General features: G+C 45.4%; 1 protein-coding gene across 1 annotated transcript in view; it reads left to right on the top strand.

Annotated features, from left to right (window-relative positions):
• The window catches only part of LOC130302061 (solute carrier family 22 member 7-like), a 232,898-nt gene that overhangs the window by 77,042 nt on the left and 136,537 nt on the right, over positions 1-19,319 (top strand). The window contains exons 4-6 of the mRNA XM_056551674.1: positions 12,012-12,180; positions 12,407-12,530; positions 16,510-16,613. Of these exons, the coding sequence (XP_056407649.1) occupies positions 12,012-12,180; positions 12,407-12,530; positions 16,510-16,613 (397 nt within the window). The remainder of the gene's footprint in view (positions 1-12,011; positions 12,181-12,406; positions 12,531-16,509; positions 16,614-19,319) is intronic.

Here is a 19,319-nt window from a genome sequence, read left to right on the forward strand (position 1 = left end):
ACAGGGTACACTCACATGGGCGGAGTATTACAGTAAGTATCCGGCTGCAAGTTTGAGGTGCGGCAAAATTTCTGCCGCAGCTCAAACTGCCAGCGAGAAACTACTGTGAACCCCCCGCCTGTGTGACTGTACCCTAAAAACACTACACTACACTAACACAAAATAAAATAAAAAGTAAAAAACACTACATATACACATACCCCTACACAGCCCCCCTCCCCAATAAAAATGAAAAACGTCTGGTACGCCACTGTTTCCAAAACGGAGCCTCCAGCGGTTGCAAAACTACAACTCCCAGCATGCACTGATAGACCGTACATGCTGGGAGTTGTAGTTTTGCAACAGCTGGATGTCCCCCCCCCCCAATGTGAACGTACAGGGTACACTCACATGGGCGGAGGTTTACAGCAAGTATCCGGCTGCAAGTTTGGGATGCGTCAAAATTTCTGCCGCAGCTCAAACTGCCAGCGAGAAACTACTGTGAACCCCCGCCCGTGCGACTGTACCCTAAAAACACTACACTACACTAACACAAAATAAAATAAAAAGTAAAAAACACTACATATACACATACCCCTATACAACCCCCCTCCCCTCCCCAATAAAAATGAAAAACGTCTGGTATGACACTGTTTCCAAAACGGAGCCTCCAGCTGTTGCAAAACAACTACTCCCAGTATTGCCAGATAGCCGTTGACTGTCTAGGCATGCTGGGAGTTTTACAACAGCTGGAGGCACCCTGTTTGGGAATCACTGGCGTAGAATTCCCCTATGTCCACCCCTATGCAAGTCCCTAATTTAGGCCTCAAATGCGCATGGCGCTCTCACTTTGGAGCCCTGTCGTATTTCAAGGCAACAGTTTAGGGCCACATATGGGGTATCGCCGAACTCGGGAGAAATTGCCTAACAAATTTTGGGGGGTATTTTCTGCTTTTACCCTTTTTAAAAATGTAAATTTTTTGGGAAAACAAGAATTTTAGGTAAAAAAAATATATTTTTGTTTACATATGCAAAAGTCGTGAAACACCTGTAGGGTATTAAGGTTCAAATTACCCCTTGTTATGTTCCCTGAGGGGTCTAGTTTCCAAAATGGTATGCCATGTGTTTTTTTTTTTTTGCTGTCCTGGCACCATAGGGGCTTCCTAAATGCGGCATGCCCCCAGAGCAAAATTCGCTTTCAAAAAGCCAAATGTGACTCCTTCTCTTCTGAGACCTGTAGTGCGCCAGCAGAGCACTTTTCACCCCCATATGGGGTGTTTTCTGAATCGGGAGAAATTGGGCTTCAAATTTTGGGGGGTATTTTCCGCTATTACCCTTTTTAAAAATGTAAACATTTTGGGAAAACAAGCATTTTAGGTAAATTTTTTTTTTTTTTTACATATGCAAAAGTCGTGAAACACCTGTAGGGCATTAAGGTTCACGTTACCCCTTGTTACGTTCCCTGAGGGGTCTAGTTTCCAAAATGGTATGCCATGTGTTTTTTTTTTGCTGTTCTGGCACCATAGGGGCTTCCTATATGCGGCATACCCCCAGAGCAAAATTTGCTTTCAAAAAGCCAAATGTGACTCCTTCTCTTCTGAGACCTGTAGTGCGCCAGCAGAGCACTTTTCACCCCCATGCGAGGTGTTTTCTGTATCGGGAGAAATTGGGCTTCAAATTTTGGGGGGTATTTTCTGCTATTACCCTTTTTAAAAATGTAAAATTTTTGGGAAACCAAGCATTTTATGTAAAAAATATATATATTTTTTTTACATATGCAAAAGTCGTGAATCACCTGTAGGGTATTAAGGTTCACTTTACCCCTTGTTACGTTCCCTGAGGGGTCTAGTTTCCAAAATGGTATGCCATGTGTTTTTTTTTGCTGTCCTGGCACCATAGGGGCTTCCTAAATGCAGCATGCCCCCCAAAAACCATTTGTCACTCCTTCCCTTCTGAGCCCTCTACTGCGCCCGCCGAACACTTTACATAGACATATGAGGTATGTCCTTACTCGAGAGAAATTGGGCTACAAATACAAATAAAAATTTTCTCCTTTTTACCCCTTGCAAAAATTCAAAAATTGGGTCTACAAGAACATGCGAGTGTAAAAAATGAAGATTTAGAATTTTCTCCTTCACTTTGCTGCTATTCCTGTTAAACACCTAAAGGGTTAATACACTTACTGAATGTCATTTTGAATACTTTGGGGGGTGCAGTTTTTATAATGGGGTCATTTATGGGGTATTTCTAATATGAAGACCCTTCAAATCTACTTCAAAACTGAACTGGTCCCTGAAAAATTGTGAGTTTGAAAATTTTGTGAAAAATTTCAAAATTGCTGCTGAACTTTTAAGCCTCTGGTGTCTTCCAAAAGTAAAAACTCATAAATGTTATGATGCAAACATAAAGTAGACATATTGTATATGTGAACCCCCAAAAAATATATTTTGAATATCCATTTTCCTTACAAGCAGAGAGCTTTAAAGTTAGAAAAATGCAAAATTTTCATTTTTTTCATCAAATTTTGGGATTTTTCACAAAGAAAGGATGCAAGTTACCATAAAATTTTACCACTAAGTAAAAATAGAATATGTCACGAAAAAACTATCTCAGAATCAGAATGATAACTAAAAGCATTCCAGAGTTATTAATGTTTAAAGTGACAGTGGTCAGAATTGCAAAAAAAAGCTCTGGTCCTTAAGGTGTAAAATGGCCTGGTCCTTAAGGGGTTAATTAAACCGCACGGTCAATGGCGTACACGTAAAAAAATTCCAAAGTCCAAAATAACGTATTTTTGGTCACTTTTCATACCATAAAAAAAGGAAAAAAAAGTGATCAAGAAGTCCAATCAAAATAAAAATGGTACCAATTAAAACTTCAGATCACGGCGCAAAAAATTAGCCCTCAAACCGCCCTGTACGTGGAATAATAAAGTTATAGGAGTCAGAAAAGGACAATTTTAAATGTATAAATTTTCCTGCATGTAGTTATGATTTTTTCCAGAAGTACGATGAAATCAAACCTATATAAGTAGGGGATCATTTTAATCGTATGGACCTACAGAATAAAGAGAAGGTGTCATTTTTACCGAAAAATGTACTGCGTAGAAACAGAAGCCCCCAAAATTTTCAAAATGGTGTTTTTTCTTCAATTTTGTCGCACAATGATTTTTTTTGCGTTTCGCCATAAATGTTTGTGTAAAATGACTGACGTCATTCCAAAGTAGAATTGGTGGCGCAAAAAATAAGCATCATATGGATTTTTAGGTGCAAAATTGAAAGGGTTATGATTTTTAAAAGGTAAGGAGGAAAAAACGAAAGTGTAAAAACAGAAAAATGCTTGGTCCTTAAGGGGTTAATGACAACTGCATATGTATAAAAGCAACCACTGACTTCATTGATTTCTATTTCTACTGGGGAAAGGGTCGTTGACACATTTAAGCACCCTGAAACGCGTCTAGAATTTATAAATAACGCACCAATAACGCACCCCCGCTGCCTGGGATGTCAACCAGTGCAAATTGAAAGTTCAGCATCCCTATCTTCAACAGCCGCGACATCCACTGCTTACGACAGCCGCGACATCCACTGCTTACGACAGCCGCAACATCCACTGCTTACGACATCCACAGCATCCACTGCCTACGACATCCGCAGCTTCCACTGCTTACAACATCCGCAGCATCCACTGCTTACAACATCCGCAACATCCACTGCTTACAACATCCGCAGCATCCACTGCTTACAACATCCGCAGCATCCACTGCTTACAACATCCTCAACATCCACTGCTTACAACATCCGCAGCATCCACTGCTTACAACATCCACAACATCCACTGCTTACAACATCTGCAGCATCCACTGCTTACAACAGTCACAGCATCCACTGCTTACAACATCCGGGGCATCCACTGCTTACAACATCCACAACATCCACTGCTTACAACATCCACAACATCCACTGCTTACAACAGCCGCAGCATCCACTGCTTACAACAGCCACAGCATCCACTGCTTACAACATCCACAACATCCACTGCTTACAACATCCGCAGCATCCACTGCTTACAACATCCACAACATCCACTGCTTACAACATCTGCAGCATCCACTGCTTACAACAGCCACAGCATCCACTGCTTACAACATCCACAACATCCACTGCTTACAACATCCGCAGCATCCACTGCTTACAACATCCACAACATCCACTGCTTACAACATCTGCAGCATCCACTGCTTACAACAGCCACAGCATCCACTGCTTACAACATCCACAACATCCACTGCTTACAACATCCACAACATCCACTGCTTACAACAGCCGCAGCATCCACTGCTTACAACAGCCACAGCATCCACTGCTTACAACATCCGGGGCATCCACTGCTTACAACATCCACAACATCCACTGCTTACAACATCCACAACATCCACTGCTTACAACATCCACAACATCCACTGCTTACAACAGCCGCAGCATCCACTGCTTACAACATCCGGGGCATCCACTGCTTACAACATCCACAACATCCACTGCTTACAACATCCACAACATCCACTGCTTACAACATCCACAACATCCACTGCTTACAACAGCCGCAGCATCCACTGCTTACAACAGCCACAGCATCCACTGCTTACAACATCCACAACATCCACTGCTTACAACATCCACAACATCCACTGCTTACAACATCCACAACATCCACTGCTTACAACAGCCGCAGCATCCACTGCTTACAACAGCCACAGCATCCACTGCTTACAACATCCGGGGCATCCACTGCTTACAACATCCGGGGCATCCACTGCTTACAACATCCACAACATCCACTGCTTACAACATCCACAACATCCACTGCTTACAACATCCACAACATCCACTGCTTACAACATCCACAACATCCACTGCTTACAACATCCACAACATCCACTGCTTACAACATCCACAACATCCACTGCTTACAACAGCCACAGCATCCACTGCTTACAACATTCACAACAGCCACTGCTTACAACATCCACAACATCCACTGCTTACAACAGCCGCAGCATCCACTGCTTACAACAGCCACAGCATCCACTGCTTACAACATCCACAACATCCACTGCTTACAACATCCACAACATCCACTGCTTACAACAGCCACAGCATCCACTGCTTACAACATTCACAACATCCACTGCTTACAACAGCCGCAGCATCCACTGCTTACAACAGCCACAGCATCCACTGCTTACAACATCCGGGGCATCCACTGCTTACAACATCCGGGGCATCCACTGCTTACAACATCCACAACATCCACTGCTTACAACATCCACAACATCCACTGCTTACAACATCCACAACATCCACTCCTAACAACAGCCACAGCATCCACTGCTTACAACATCCACAACATCCACTGCTTACAACATCCACAACATCCACTCCTAACAACAGCCACAGCATCCACTGCTTACAACATCCACAACATCCACTGCTTACAACATCCACAACAGCCACTGCTTACAACATCCACAACAGCCACTGCTTACAACATCCGGGGCATCCACTGCTTACAACATCCACAACATCCACTGCTTACAACATCCACAACATCCACTGCTTACAACATCCACAACATCCACTGCTTACAACATCCACAACATCCACTGCTTACAACAGCCGCAGCATCCATTGCTTACAACATCCGCCGCATCCACTGCTTACAACAGCCACTGCTTACAACATCCGCAACATCCACTGCTTACAACATCCGCAGCATCCACTGCTTACAACATTCACAACAGCCACTGCTTACAACATCCACAACAGCCACTGCTTACAACATCCGGGGCATCCACTGCTTACAACATCCACAACATCCACTGCTTACAACATCTGCAGCATCCACTGCTTACAACATCCACAACATCCACTGCTTACAACAGCCACAACATCCACTGCTTACAACATCCACAACATCCACTGCTTACAACATCCACAACATCCACTGCTTACAACATCCACAACATCCACTGCTTACAACAGCCGCAGCATCCATTGCTTACAACATCCGCCGCATCCACTGCTTACAACATCCACAACATCCACTGCTTACAACAGCCGCAGCATCCATTGCTTACAACATCCGCAGCATCCACTGCTTACAACATTCACAACATCCACTGCTTACAACAGCCGCAGCATCCACTGCTTACAACAGCCGCAGCATCCACTGCTTACAACATTCACAACAGCCACTGCTTACAACATCCACAACATCCACTGCTTACAACATCCACAACATCCACTGCTTACAACAGCCGCAGCATCCACTGCTTACAACATCCACAACATCCACTGCGTACAACATCCACAACATCCACTGCGTACAACATCCACAACATCCACTGCTTACAACAGCCACTGCTTACAACATCCGCAACATCCACTGCTTACAACATCCGGAGCATCCACTGCTTACAACACAGAGCTAAAATACTCCAGGCTTCTGACCGGCGTTGGGGAGAGGCCGAGGAGTTAAATGTTAATGTGAATAAAGATCTAAATAAAAAGCTATTATAGTGAAGAGAAGATGACTGGATAAGTGACCGGAAACATTACAGTCATAGGCCCGGGGGGAAATGCATTGTTAAAGGGGTCCTCCAGGAATCAGAGATCAAACACCGCTCCCCGTCTGTCCCCAGGTTGTGTGCGCAATTACAACTTGGCTCCATTCACTTCAATGGAACAGAGCTACAGAACGGCCCCCAACCTGGAGACAGACGGGAGCAGTTTTTGAAAGAAATTATCTCTGTTTTTTGATTCCTTGATAATCCCTTTAAGGTGTTTTTGTAGCTTTTTCTATGTGAATTTGCTCCAGGTTATTTTAGCTTTCATTTGCTAGATGAGAAGATGGCGTCTCCTGATGATCTCTGCAGGTGTGAGGTATCTATCCTCCACCCATACAGCCCCGTACACATGAGTAAGGGGGGGACCCCCGAAACATGGCAACACCTCCAGCCTAAGGAGAACAATGCTGCCTGAAAATGAGATTGTGAAAATGCTATGAATGGAAAATAAAAAGTAGAATTTCTACCAAGAATCTGTCTCACTGTGAGCTTAAAGGGGTATTCTGGCCCTAGACATCTTAGATGTCTGAACGCGGAGGTCCTGCTGCTGGAGACCCCCGCAATCTCGGCTGTGGCACCCCAGACATCCAGTGCACGGAGTGATAGTCGGTCTGTGCCAGATGACTGCTGATGCGGATCGGAGGCTTGTGATGTCACAGTCACTCCCTACTTGTGACGTCACGGCCACGCCCCCTCAATGCAAGTCTATGGGAGGGGGCATGATGGTCGCCACACCCCCTCCCATAGACTGGCATTGAGGGCGTGGCTGTGATGTCCCAAGCCCACGGCGCTGCACCCAATGCTCTAAATGAATGCCGGGTGCAGCAGGGAGATCACCCGGGTCCCCAGCAGCGGGACCCCCACAATCAGACATTTTATCCCCTATCCTTTGGATAGGGGATAAGATGTCTAGGAGCAGAGTACCCCTTTAAATAAACCGTCTGTGAGACCCTGTATATTAAGTAGAAAAACTTGGCACTCAAACAGGAGTAGAATAATGATAGTATTTTATTAGACAATCATCAGATTCTGACGTTTCGGTCCAATCCCTGGACCTTCCTCAGAGTTCTAAAATTAATATATACAAGAAATCATAAGTATGACAAAATAAAAAGCCAGGATAATCTATGTTTACACATGATACAGCTTACCAAAATAAATATGGTACAAGGTTTGTACATAATAAAGAAAAAAGTGCAACAAAAAAGTCTGTATATCAAATCCATCAACAGTGATTCCAGGGGAAGCTTTGGGGTACATAAGAGGTCTTTTCAAGGAAACAAGGGAATGTAAGTATCGTAACAAAGACAAAAGAAAGTCTCACTTAGCAAATCATTGGAGTAGTTGCACATAAGGCTAGGAGAGCAACAGCCACAAAATAGGTGATCATAAATGTAAGGAAGACACAATGTCACAAAAGCGTGTATTATGGTCTATATTGCAGTATAATATAACATAACAAAAGGGCATACTTACAGATTGCTGCGGGGGTGTGCAGTAATAAAGAAACGGCTTCCAGCCGGGAGAGTGGATATATGAAGCGCAGTGTACAACTGCTAGCAGGTACCTGGAAGGCTAGTGTGGTTCCGGCTTAACAGGGTCCCGGCCGGAGGTGCGGGAGTCCCCCTTCAGTATGCCTCGACATTCGGAAGGGGACATTCTAGGATAGTTGCAAGGTAGTAAAGATAAAGAAATAGATCGGAGTGAAAATAAGGGTGAGAGGAGAAAGGAATGTGGAAAATAATGTTCTATAGAGAAAATAGATCGGAGTGACGATGTGTGGGACTGGAAGTAAGGCGTGGAATGCATATGCGTTCCACCCTGTGTTTTCTATGTGAGTGGAACTGGACATGAGGCGTGGAACGCAATATGCGTTCCACCCATAGTTGTCTATGTAGATAGGGTTAGAAATGGGGCGTGGAATGCATGGAAGAATGTTGTCACAAGAGAATTCCTGAGAAAATATGAAAAAATGTGGTAACAAAAGAATTCCTGTAAAATGTCAGGAAACATAGAAGGGTAAAGAAATCAAAACAAAGCAATAGAGAAATTAGAGGTCGGGTGTATGGGATAAATAGCAGAAACTAGAGAAGAGAGCAGAAAGAGAAATAAGAAAATAATCAGAATAAATATATAAGGAAAGGATAAACGTGTTGATATAATACCTCCACAGCAAATCAGGATATCTACGATGCCTAGAAAATGAGAATTTTTTTTAAATTAGAAATATGGACAATATAACTGCATATAAACTCAAAACTGCATGATATCATATTCCCGGTTAAGGCCCCGAGGTTCCAGGGTCGGGAGTGTATGGATCCAAAAGGCCTCACGTGCTTTTAAAGTTTTGATTTTGTTGCCACCCCGTCTTTGTCTGGGTATGTGCTCAAGGACCTGAAATCTTAGTTGCGCTATCGTATGGTTTGCTTTCATAAAATGGTTAGGAATTGGTAGCAGGTCATTTTTTCTACGGATTGTAGATTTGTGTTGTGAAATGCGGTCTCGCACATGTTGGGTGGTTTCGCCCAAATATGCGAGACCGCATGGGCACTTGATCAAATAGACCACGTAGGAGGAGTTGCAGGTATGGTATCCCTTAATGGGATATGATTTGCCAGTCAGAGGGTGATACACCTTGTCACCTTTGGTGATACTATTACATTGGGTACAATGGAGGCAAGGAAAGGTACCATTCTTTGGAGTACTAAAAGTAAGTTGTCTCTGTTGTAGGCTGCTACCTATGTCTGCTCTAACTAGCTGGTCACAGATGTTGGTTGGTCATTTAAAACAGGGCATAAATGGTTGCTAAAATTCAGGTACGTTAGGATGTGCTGAATTAAGTAAAGCCCAATGTTTGCGTATAATCCCATGTATGCGGTAAGCGAAAGGATGGTAAGTGTGTACGAATGGTATACGTCTTTCATTGGAATATTTATTCCTTGGTACACGTGGTTCTAGGCATTTCTTTAGGACCTGTTCTGGGAAGCCCCTATGAACAAACTTGTTTTTCATTTCATTAAGATGTGTTTGTCTTATGTCCTCGTCCGTTACAATCCGTCTTACTCGTTGGAATTGGGATATGGGTAAAGAGGTAAGAGTAGACTTAGGGTGACAGCTGGTGAAGTGGAGTAGATGGTTACGGTCCGTAGGTTTGGTATATAAATCTGTACTCAGTCTGCCTCTACAGTCTACCTGCACTAGAGTGTCAAGAAAACTGATGGAATGTGTGTTATGATGAATCGTAAATTGAAGTTCTGGCCAAATGTGATTGATATGGTGATGAAAACTGGAAAGGAAATCCAAGGGCCCCTCTCATATGCAAAATACGTCATCGATGTAACAATTCCAGATTTTTGCATGTTGGCAAAACAGATCATTGGTATATATGAATCGTTCCTCAAAATATGCCATGTACGCATTTGCATATGGGGGGGCCACATTGGATCCCATAGCAGTACCCTGTGTCTGTAAATAAAAAGTGTCCTGAAACAGAAAAAAATTATTGTGTAACACAATGGTAGGTACGTCCATGTCAGATTTTTGGAGTAATGTGGAAACTGCATGTAGGCCCTTGTCATGTTGGATAGAGATGTATGGTGAATTTACATCAAAGGTAACCAGCAATGTGTCAGGATTTACTGATCCGATGTCCCTAATAAGTTTTAGAAACTGTCCGGTGTCAAGTAGGAAAGAAGGAATATGTTTGATCAGAGGAGTGAGAATTTTTTCAAGACAAGTAGATAAAGGAGAAGTTATGGATTCAGTTGAAGCTACAATGGGTCGGCCTGGTGGCTTATGGAGGTTTTTATGGATTTTTGGGAGAGTATAAAGAACTGGAGTATTAGGATTTTGTTTGATCAGGAAATTGCAAGATTTGATGTCAATTGTACCTGCTTCCAGAAAGTGATCTAAGGTTTGTGTCATTTTTTCAGTTATTAGTTTAGTGGGATCCCTATCTAAAATTCTGTACACTGCGGTGTCCGTTAGTTGTCTTTGTATTTCTTGTATGTAGTCAGTCTTGTTCTGAATAACTATAGCTCCACCTTTATCAGCTGGTTTAATAATAATGGTCTTATCTTGTCTCAACGATTGAATAGCCTGTCTGTCAGACGTGCTGAGGTTATGCGGATAATGGAGAAGTCCTTTCTCAGTGTCAGTTCTAAGGCGGGATACATCTATTGTGACTAGGTTGATAAAAGTTTCTATTGGGGGTGATCCCCTCGGGGGATTAAACTTGCTAGGGGTTTTTAATCCCAGTTTTTCGAGATCAATAGGGTGAGTATCTCTTGTATTAATAGGAAAGGAGTTGGTATCAAAAAATGCCTTGAGTCTAATGTTACGATAGAACTTTTGAAGGTCCAAGTCAAGCTGAAATAAATCATAATGGTGAGTAGGGCAGAAGGAAAGACCCTTTTGTAATACTTGAATTTCAGACTTCTGGATGAGATGTTACTACCAGTGTGGGTGTGGCTGTGCTCTCCTTACCTGGGATCGGGTTTGGATCGGATCTCTTTCGACGGTTCAGGCCCCCCCTCCTCGTTTTTTTCAGCGGGGTCTCCTTTGTCCTAAAAAAGGGCCCTGGAATCTGTTGTAGTATCCCCCTTCCGAACCGGAAGACATTGAGTCCTGTGAGATGACACGATTTCCATAGTATCCTTGCTGATATGGAGAAGATTCTTGCCATTTGTATACTCTATTATGTATGTAGTCCTCAGCGTCTCGGACAAACTCATCTCGTTTTTTCTTCTGATTCTTTACGATGAGTGGATAGTATGTTGTTGACTTTCTCTTTTAAGGAGTTTAGTTCTTCAAGATTCAAACCGTCTTTGAGTTGGGTTTCAATATTAGCAATTTTCTCTTGTGTAGTAGTTATTTCTGTCTGTAGGAATTCTACTGTCAAAGTGATAATGTCCAAAGAGCACTTATTCAGGATTTTCTCAAAAATCTCACAATATTGCTTATTATCGTGGAAAATGGTGGGGCGTAGACGTACCCTTGGGTTCTTTTTCATAGTCACGTGTGCGGAACTCAGGGATTGGACCGAAACGTCAGAATCTGATGATTGTCTAATAAAATACTATCATTATTCTACTCCTGTTTGAGTGCCAAGTTTTTCTACTTATGATTGATGGTTTGGGACCCTACTTGTGCACCAACATATTAGGAGAGTGCCATATTTTTCTACATTAGACCCTGTATATTGTCATCACTTGGGCTGTGGGGCAGATCACTCACCTCAGAAATGTTCGTCATAGGGTAAAAGAAACGGGGAACCCTAAGGATTCTAGGACCTTCTACATATCCTGCCATGTAACATGTCCCCCATATGGGAGCCCCCCGGTACCGCTCATGTCAGGGGGGGGGGGGGTGACCCTCCTGTAGTAACCGGACTTGATGTCTCCCTCAGCCCTGGAGTGGACGGACGTCTCTCATCGCACCTTCTGCGGCACCATCAGTAGTCTGTCCTGGACGGCCGGGTACATGGTCCTCGCCTTGTTAGCTTACTTCATTAGGGACTGGCGCTGGCTCCTGCTGGCCACCACCTCACCGTGTCTACTCGCTATTGCCACCTGGTGGTGAGTGTGTCTTTATGGTGAATGATCATTTCTCTGCGGGGGGGCCGGGGGGTCCTATTGAGTGAGCTGAAGCTTCTTTATGGTAGCCTCCTCCAACCAATGGACACCCACTCCATGTCATAACCTGCAGGTCAACTCCAGACTCCAGGGCATGATGGGAGTGGTAGCAGTGGTTGTGGACCCCTGTACTATGTACCCCCCTCACAGCACATTGTGTTCTACATAGGTGGGTCCCCGAGTCCGCTCGCTGGCTCCTCACCAAACAAGACTGCACCGCGGCCCACAGGTACCTGTCCAAGTGTGCCGAGCTGAACGGGCGGCCGGGGTTCATCCAGAAGATTTCTCCAGAGGTAATGACCCCAACCACTGTGGTGTACCCTCCATACTGGCCATCTCAATATAACGGGGCCCAGCCCTGAACCCCTACTACTGTGGTGTACCCTCCATACAGACCATGTCACTATAATAGGGCCCAGCCCTGAACCCCAACTACTGTGGTGTACCCTCCACACAGACCATGTCACTGTAATAGGGCCCATCCCTGCCCCCCAACTACTGTGGTGTACCCTCCATACAGACCATGTCACTGTAATAGGGCCCAGCCCTGAACCCAAACCACTGTGGTGTACCCTCCATACAGACCATGTCACTGTAATAGGGCCCAGCCCTGAACCCCAACTACTGTGGTGTACCCTCCACACAGACCATGTCACTGTAATAGGGCCCAGCCCTGCACCCCAACCACTGTGGTATACCCTCCATACCGGCCATCTCACTATAACGGGGCCCAGCCCTGAACCCCAACCACTGTGGTGTACCCTCCATACCGACCATGTCACTATAATGGGGCCCAGCCCTGAACCCCAACCACTGTGGTGTACCCTCCATACAGATCATGTCACTATAATGGGGCCCAGCCCTGAACCCCAACCACTGTGGTATACCCTCCATACAGACCATGTCACTGTAATGGGGCCCAACCCTGAACCCCAACCAGTGTGGTGTACCCTCCACACAGACCATGTCACTGTAATGGGGCCCAACCCTGAACCCCAACCACTGTGGTGTACCCTCCACACAGACCATGTCACTGTAATGGGGCCCAGCTCTGAACCCCAACCACTGTGGTGTACCCTCCACACAGACCATGTCACTGTAATGGGGCCCAACCCTGAACCCCAACCACTGTGGTGTACCCTCCATACAGACCATGTCACTATAATAGGGCCAAGCCCTGAACCCCAACCACTGTGATGTACCCTCCACACAGACCATGTCACTGTAATGGGGCCCAACCCTGAACCCCAACCACTGTGGTGTGCCCTCCATACAGACCATGTCACTATAATGGGGCCCAGCCCTGAACCCCAACCACTGTGGTGTACCCTCCATACCGACCATGTCACTATAATGGGGCCCAACCCTGAACCCCAACCACTGTGGTGTACCCTCCATACCGACCATGTCACTATAATGGGGCCCAGCCCTGAACCCCAACCACTGTGGTGTACCCTCCATACCGACCATGTCACTATAATGGGGCCCAGCCCTGAACCCCAACCACTGTGGTGTACCCTCCATACCGACCATGTCACTATAATGGGGCCCAGCCCTGAACCCCAACCACTGTGGTATACCCTCCATACCGACCATGTCACTATAATAGCGCCCAGCTCTGAACCCCAACCACTGTGGTATACCCTCCATACCGACCATGTCACTATAATGGGGCCCAGCTCTGAACCCAAACCACTGTGGTGTGCCCTCCATACAGACCATGTCACTATAATGGGGCCCAGCCCTGAACCCCAACCACTGTGGTATACCCTCCATACCGACCATGTCACTATAATAGCGCCCAGCTCTGAACCCCAACCACTGTGGTATACCCTCCATACCGACCATGTCACTATAATGGGGCCCAGCTCTGAACCCAAACCACTGTGGTGTACCCTCCATACCGACCATGTCACTATAATAGCGCCCAGCTCTGAACCCCAACCACTGTCATGTACCCTCCATAAATGTGTTGGGGTATTATGTACAGTATGGGGCAGATGTTGGGGTATTATGTTCAGTATGGGGCAGATGTTGGGGTATTAAGCACAGTATAGGGCAGATGTTGGGGCATTATGTACAGTATGGGACAGATGTTGGGGTATTATGTACAGTTTAGGGCAGATGTTGGGGTATTATGTACAGTATGGGGCAGATGTTGGGGTATTATGTACAGTATGGGGCAGATGTTGGGGTATTATGTACAGTATGGGGCAGATGTTGAGGTATTATGTACAGTATGGGACAGATGTTGGGGTATTATGTACAGTATGGGGCAGATGTTGGGGTATTATGTACAGTATGGGGCAGATGTTGGGGTATTATGTACAGTATGGGGCAGATGATGGGGTATTATGTACAGTATGGGGCAGATGTTGGGGTATTATGTACAGTATGGGGCAGATGTTGGGGTATTATGTACAGTATGGGGCAGATGATGGGGTATTATGTACAGTATGGGGCAGATGTTGGGGTATTATGTACAGTATGGGGCAGATGTTGGGGTATTATGTACAGTATGGGGCAGATGTTGGGGTATTATGTACAGTATGGGGCAGATGTTGGGGTATTATGTACAGTATGGGGCAGATGATGGGGTATTATGTACAGTATGGGGCAGATGATGGGGTATTATGTACAGTATGGGGCAGATGATGGGGTATTATGTACAGTATGGGGCAGATGTTGGGGTATTATGTACAGTATGGGGCAGATGTTGGGGTATTATGTACAGTATGGGGCAGATGTTGGGGTATTATGTACAGTATGGGGCAGATGTTGGGGTATTATGTACAGTATGGGGCAGATGTTGGGGTATTATGTACAGTATGGGGCAGATGCTGGGGTATTATGTACAGTATGGTGCAGATGTTGGGGTATTATGTACAGTATGGGGCAGATGTTGGGGTATTATGTACAGTTTGGGGCAGATGTTGGGGTATTATGTACAGTATGGGGCAGATGTCGGGGTATTATGTACAGTATAGGGAAGATGTTGGGGTATTATGTACAGTTTAGGGCAGATGTTGGGGTATTATGTACAGTATGGGGCAGATGTTGGGGTATTATGTACAGTATGGGGCAGATGTTGGGGTATTATGTACAGTATGGGGCAGATGTTGGGGTATTATGTACAGTATGGGGCAGATGATGGGGTATTATGTACAGTATGGGGCAGATGATGGGGTATTATGTACAGTATGGGGCAGATGATGGGGTATTATGTACAGTATGGGGCAGATGTTGGGGTATTATGTACAGTATGGGGCAGATGTTGGGGTATTATGTACAGTATGGGGCAGATGTTGGGGTATTATGTACAGTATGGGGCAGATGTTGGGGTATTATGTACAGTATGGGGCAGATGTTGGGGTATTATGTACAGTATGGGGCAGATGCTGGGGTATTATGTACAGTATGGTGCAGATGTTGGGGTATTATGTACAGTATGGGGCAGATGTTGGGGTATTATGTACAGTTTGGGGCAGATGTTGGGGTATTATGTACAGTATGGGGCAGATGTCGGGGTATTATGTACAGTATAGGGAAGATGTCGGGGTATTATGTACAGTTTAGGGCAGATGTTGAGGTATTATGTACAGTATAGGGAAGATGTTGGGGTATTATGTACAGTTTAGGGCAGATGTTGGGGTATTATGTACAGTATGGGGCAGATGTTGGGGTATTATGTACAGTATGGGGCAGATGTTGGGGTATTATGTACAGTATGGGGCAGATGTTGGGGTATTATGTACAGTATAGGGAAGATGTTGGGGTATTATGTACAGTATGGGGCAGATGGGGTATTATGTACAGTATGGGGCAGATGTTGGGGTATTATGTACAGTTTTGGGCAGATGTTGGGGTATTATGTACAGTATGGGACAGATGTTGGGGTATTATGTACAGTATGGGGCAGATGATGGGGTATTATGTACAGTTTAGGGCAGATGTTGGGGTATTATGTACAGTTTAGGACAGATGTTGGGGTATTATGTACAGTATGGGGCAGATGTTGGGGTATTATGTACAGTTTAGGGCAGATGATGGGGTATTATGTACAGTATGGGGCAGATGTTGGGGTATTATGTACAGTATGGGACAGATGTTGGGGTATTATGTACAGTATGGGGCAGACGTTGGGGTATTATGTACAGTATGGGACAGATGTTGGGGTATTATGTACAGTATGGGACAGACGTTGGGGTATTATGTACAGTATGGGGCAGACGTTGGGGTGCAGGACCTTCATCATGTTTATCTATTCCGCAGGTCCTGCAGAAGACGGTCTCTGTGGAGAGCAGAAAATATAATTTCTGGGATCTGGTTCGGACCCGGCAGCTGAGGAAGAACACTGCATGTCTGGGGGTCATGTGGTAGGACACCCCTCACTCTGCACCTTATACAACTGTTTACTATTTATGAGATCTCCCCCCAATCTTCCCCCCGGGACTGATATCTCACTCATCGCTGGCTGTGACCTCCTCCTTATAGAAGGACAATGTGGGGTCAAGGGGTCATCCCTGGGCCGACACCCATTGATACCCTGGGTACCAGAATGTTCGGATCTTCTAAAGACCAAATCTGTGGTAAACATGTCAACCGGGTCATACAGTTACAGCTGCACAGTCCTCTCTATCCCCTCCCTGCACTCATCTCTCTGCTCTGATCATACAGTTACAGCTGCACAGTCCTCTCTATCCCCTCCCTGTACTCATCTCTATGATCATACAGTTACAGCTGTACAGTCCTCTATCCCCTTCCTGTACTCATCTCTATGATCATTGGGGGAACTATAGTTACAGCTGCACAGTCCTCTGTATTCCCTCCCTGCACTCATCTCTCTGATCATACAGTTACAGCTGCACAGTCCTCTCTATTCTCTCCCTGCACTCATCTCTATGATCATACAGTTACAGCTGCACAGTCCTCTCTATCCCCTCCCTGCACTCATCTCTATGATCATACAGTTACAGCTGCACAGTCCTCTCTATCCCCTCCCTGCACTCATCTCTATGATCATACAGTTACAGCTGCACAGTCCTCTCTATCCCCTCCCTGCACTCATCTCTATGATCATACAGTTACAGCTGCACAGTCCTCTCTATCCCCTCCCTGTACTCATCTCTATGATCATACAGTTACAGCTGTACAGTCCTCTATCCCCTTCCTGTACTCATCTCTATGATCATTGGGGGAACTATAGTTACAGCTGCACAGTCCTCTGTATTCCCTCCCTGCACTCATCTCTCTGATCATACAGTTACAGCTGCACAGTCCTCTCTATTCTCTCCCTGCACTCATCTCTATGATCATACAGTTACAGCTGCACAGTCCTCTCTATCCCCTCCCTGCACTCATCTCTATGATCATACAGTTACAGCTGCACAGTCCTCTCTATCCCCTCCCTGCACTCATCTCTATGATCATACAGTTACAGCTGCACAGTCCTCTCTATCCCCTCCCTGCACTCATCTCTATGATCATACAGTTACAGCTGCACAGTCCTCTCTATCCCCTCCCTGCACTCATCTCTATGATCATACAGTTACAGCTGCACAGTCCTCTCTATCCCCTCCCTGCACTCATCTCTATGATCATACAGTTACAGCTGCACAGTCCTCTCTATCCCCTCCCTGTACTCATCTCTATGATCATACAGTTACAGCTGTACAGTCCTCTATCCCCTTCCTGTACTCATCTCTATGATCATTGGGGGAACTATAGTTACAGCTGCACAGTCCTCTGTATTCCCTCCCTGCACTCATCTCTCTGATCATACAGTTACAGCTGCACAGTCCTCTCTATTCTCTCCCTGCACTCATCTCTATGATCATACAGTTACAGCTGCACAGTCCTCTCTATCCCCTCCCTGCACTCATCTCTATGATCATACAGTTACAGCTGCACAGTCCTCTCTATCCCCTCCCTGCACTCATCTCTATGATCATACAGTTACAGCTGCACAGTCCTCTCTATCCCCTCCCTGTACTCATCTCTATGATCATACAGTTACAGCTGCACAGTCCTCTATCCCCTTCCTGTACTCATCTCTATGATCATTGGGGGAACTATAGTTACAGCTGCACAGTCCTCTGTATTCCCTCCCTGCACTCATCTCTCTGATCATACAGTTACAGCTGCACAGTCCTCTCTATTCTCTCCCTGCACTCATCTCTATGATCATACAGTTACAGCTGCACAGTCCTCTCTATCCCCTCCCTGCACTCATCTCTATGATCATACAGTTACAGCTGCACAGTCCTCTCTATCCCCTCCCTGCACTCATCTCTATGATCATACAGTTACAGCTGCACAGTCCTCTCTATCCCCTCCCTGTACTCATCTCTATGATCATACAGTTACAGCTGCACAGTCCTCTATCCCCTTCCTGTACTCATCTCTATGATCATTGGGGGAACTATAGTTACAGCTGCACAGTCCTCTGTATTCCCTCCCTGCACTCATCTCTATGATCATAGGGGGAACTATAGTTACAGCTGCACCGTCCTCTCTATTCTCTCCCTGCACTCATCTCTATGATCATTGGGGGAACTATAGTTACAGCTGCACAGTCCTCTCTATCCCCTCCCTGCACTCATCTCTATGATCATAGAGAGAACTGTGTGGTGATACAGTTGCAGCTGCACAGTCCTCTCTATCCCCTCCCTGCACTCATATCTATGATCACAGTTACAGCTGCACAGTCCTCTCTATCCCCTCCCTGTACTCATCTCTATGATCATTGGGGGAACTATAGTTACAGCTGCACAGTCCTCTGTATTCCCTCCCTGCACTCATCTCTATGATCATAGGGGGAACTATAGTTACAGCTGCACAGTCCTCTCTATCCCCTCCCTGCACTCATCTCTATGATCATTGGGGGAACTATAGTTACAGCTGCACAGTCCTCTCTATCTCCTCCCTGCACTCATCTCTATGATCATTGGGGGAACTATAGTTACAGCTGCACAGTCCTCTCTATCCCCTCCCTGCACTCATTTCTATGATCATAGAGAGAACTGTGTGGTCATACAGTTACAGCTGCACAGTCCTCTCTATCCCCTCCCTGCACTTATTTC

This window comes from Hyla sarda, unplaced genomic scaffold (assembly GCF_029499605.1).
Source record: "Hyla sarda isolate aHylSar1 unplaced genomic scaffold, aHylSar1.hap1 scaffold_115, whole genome shotgun sequence".
NCBI classification, from domain to species: Eukaryota; Metazoa; Chordata; class Amphibia; order Anura; family Hylidae; genus Hyla; species Hyla sarda.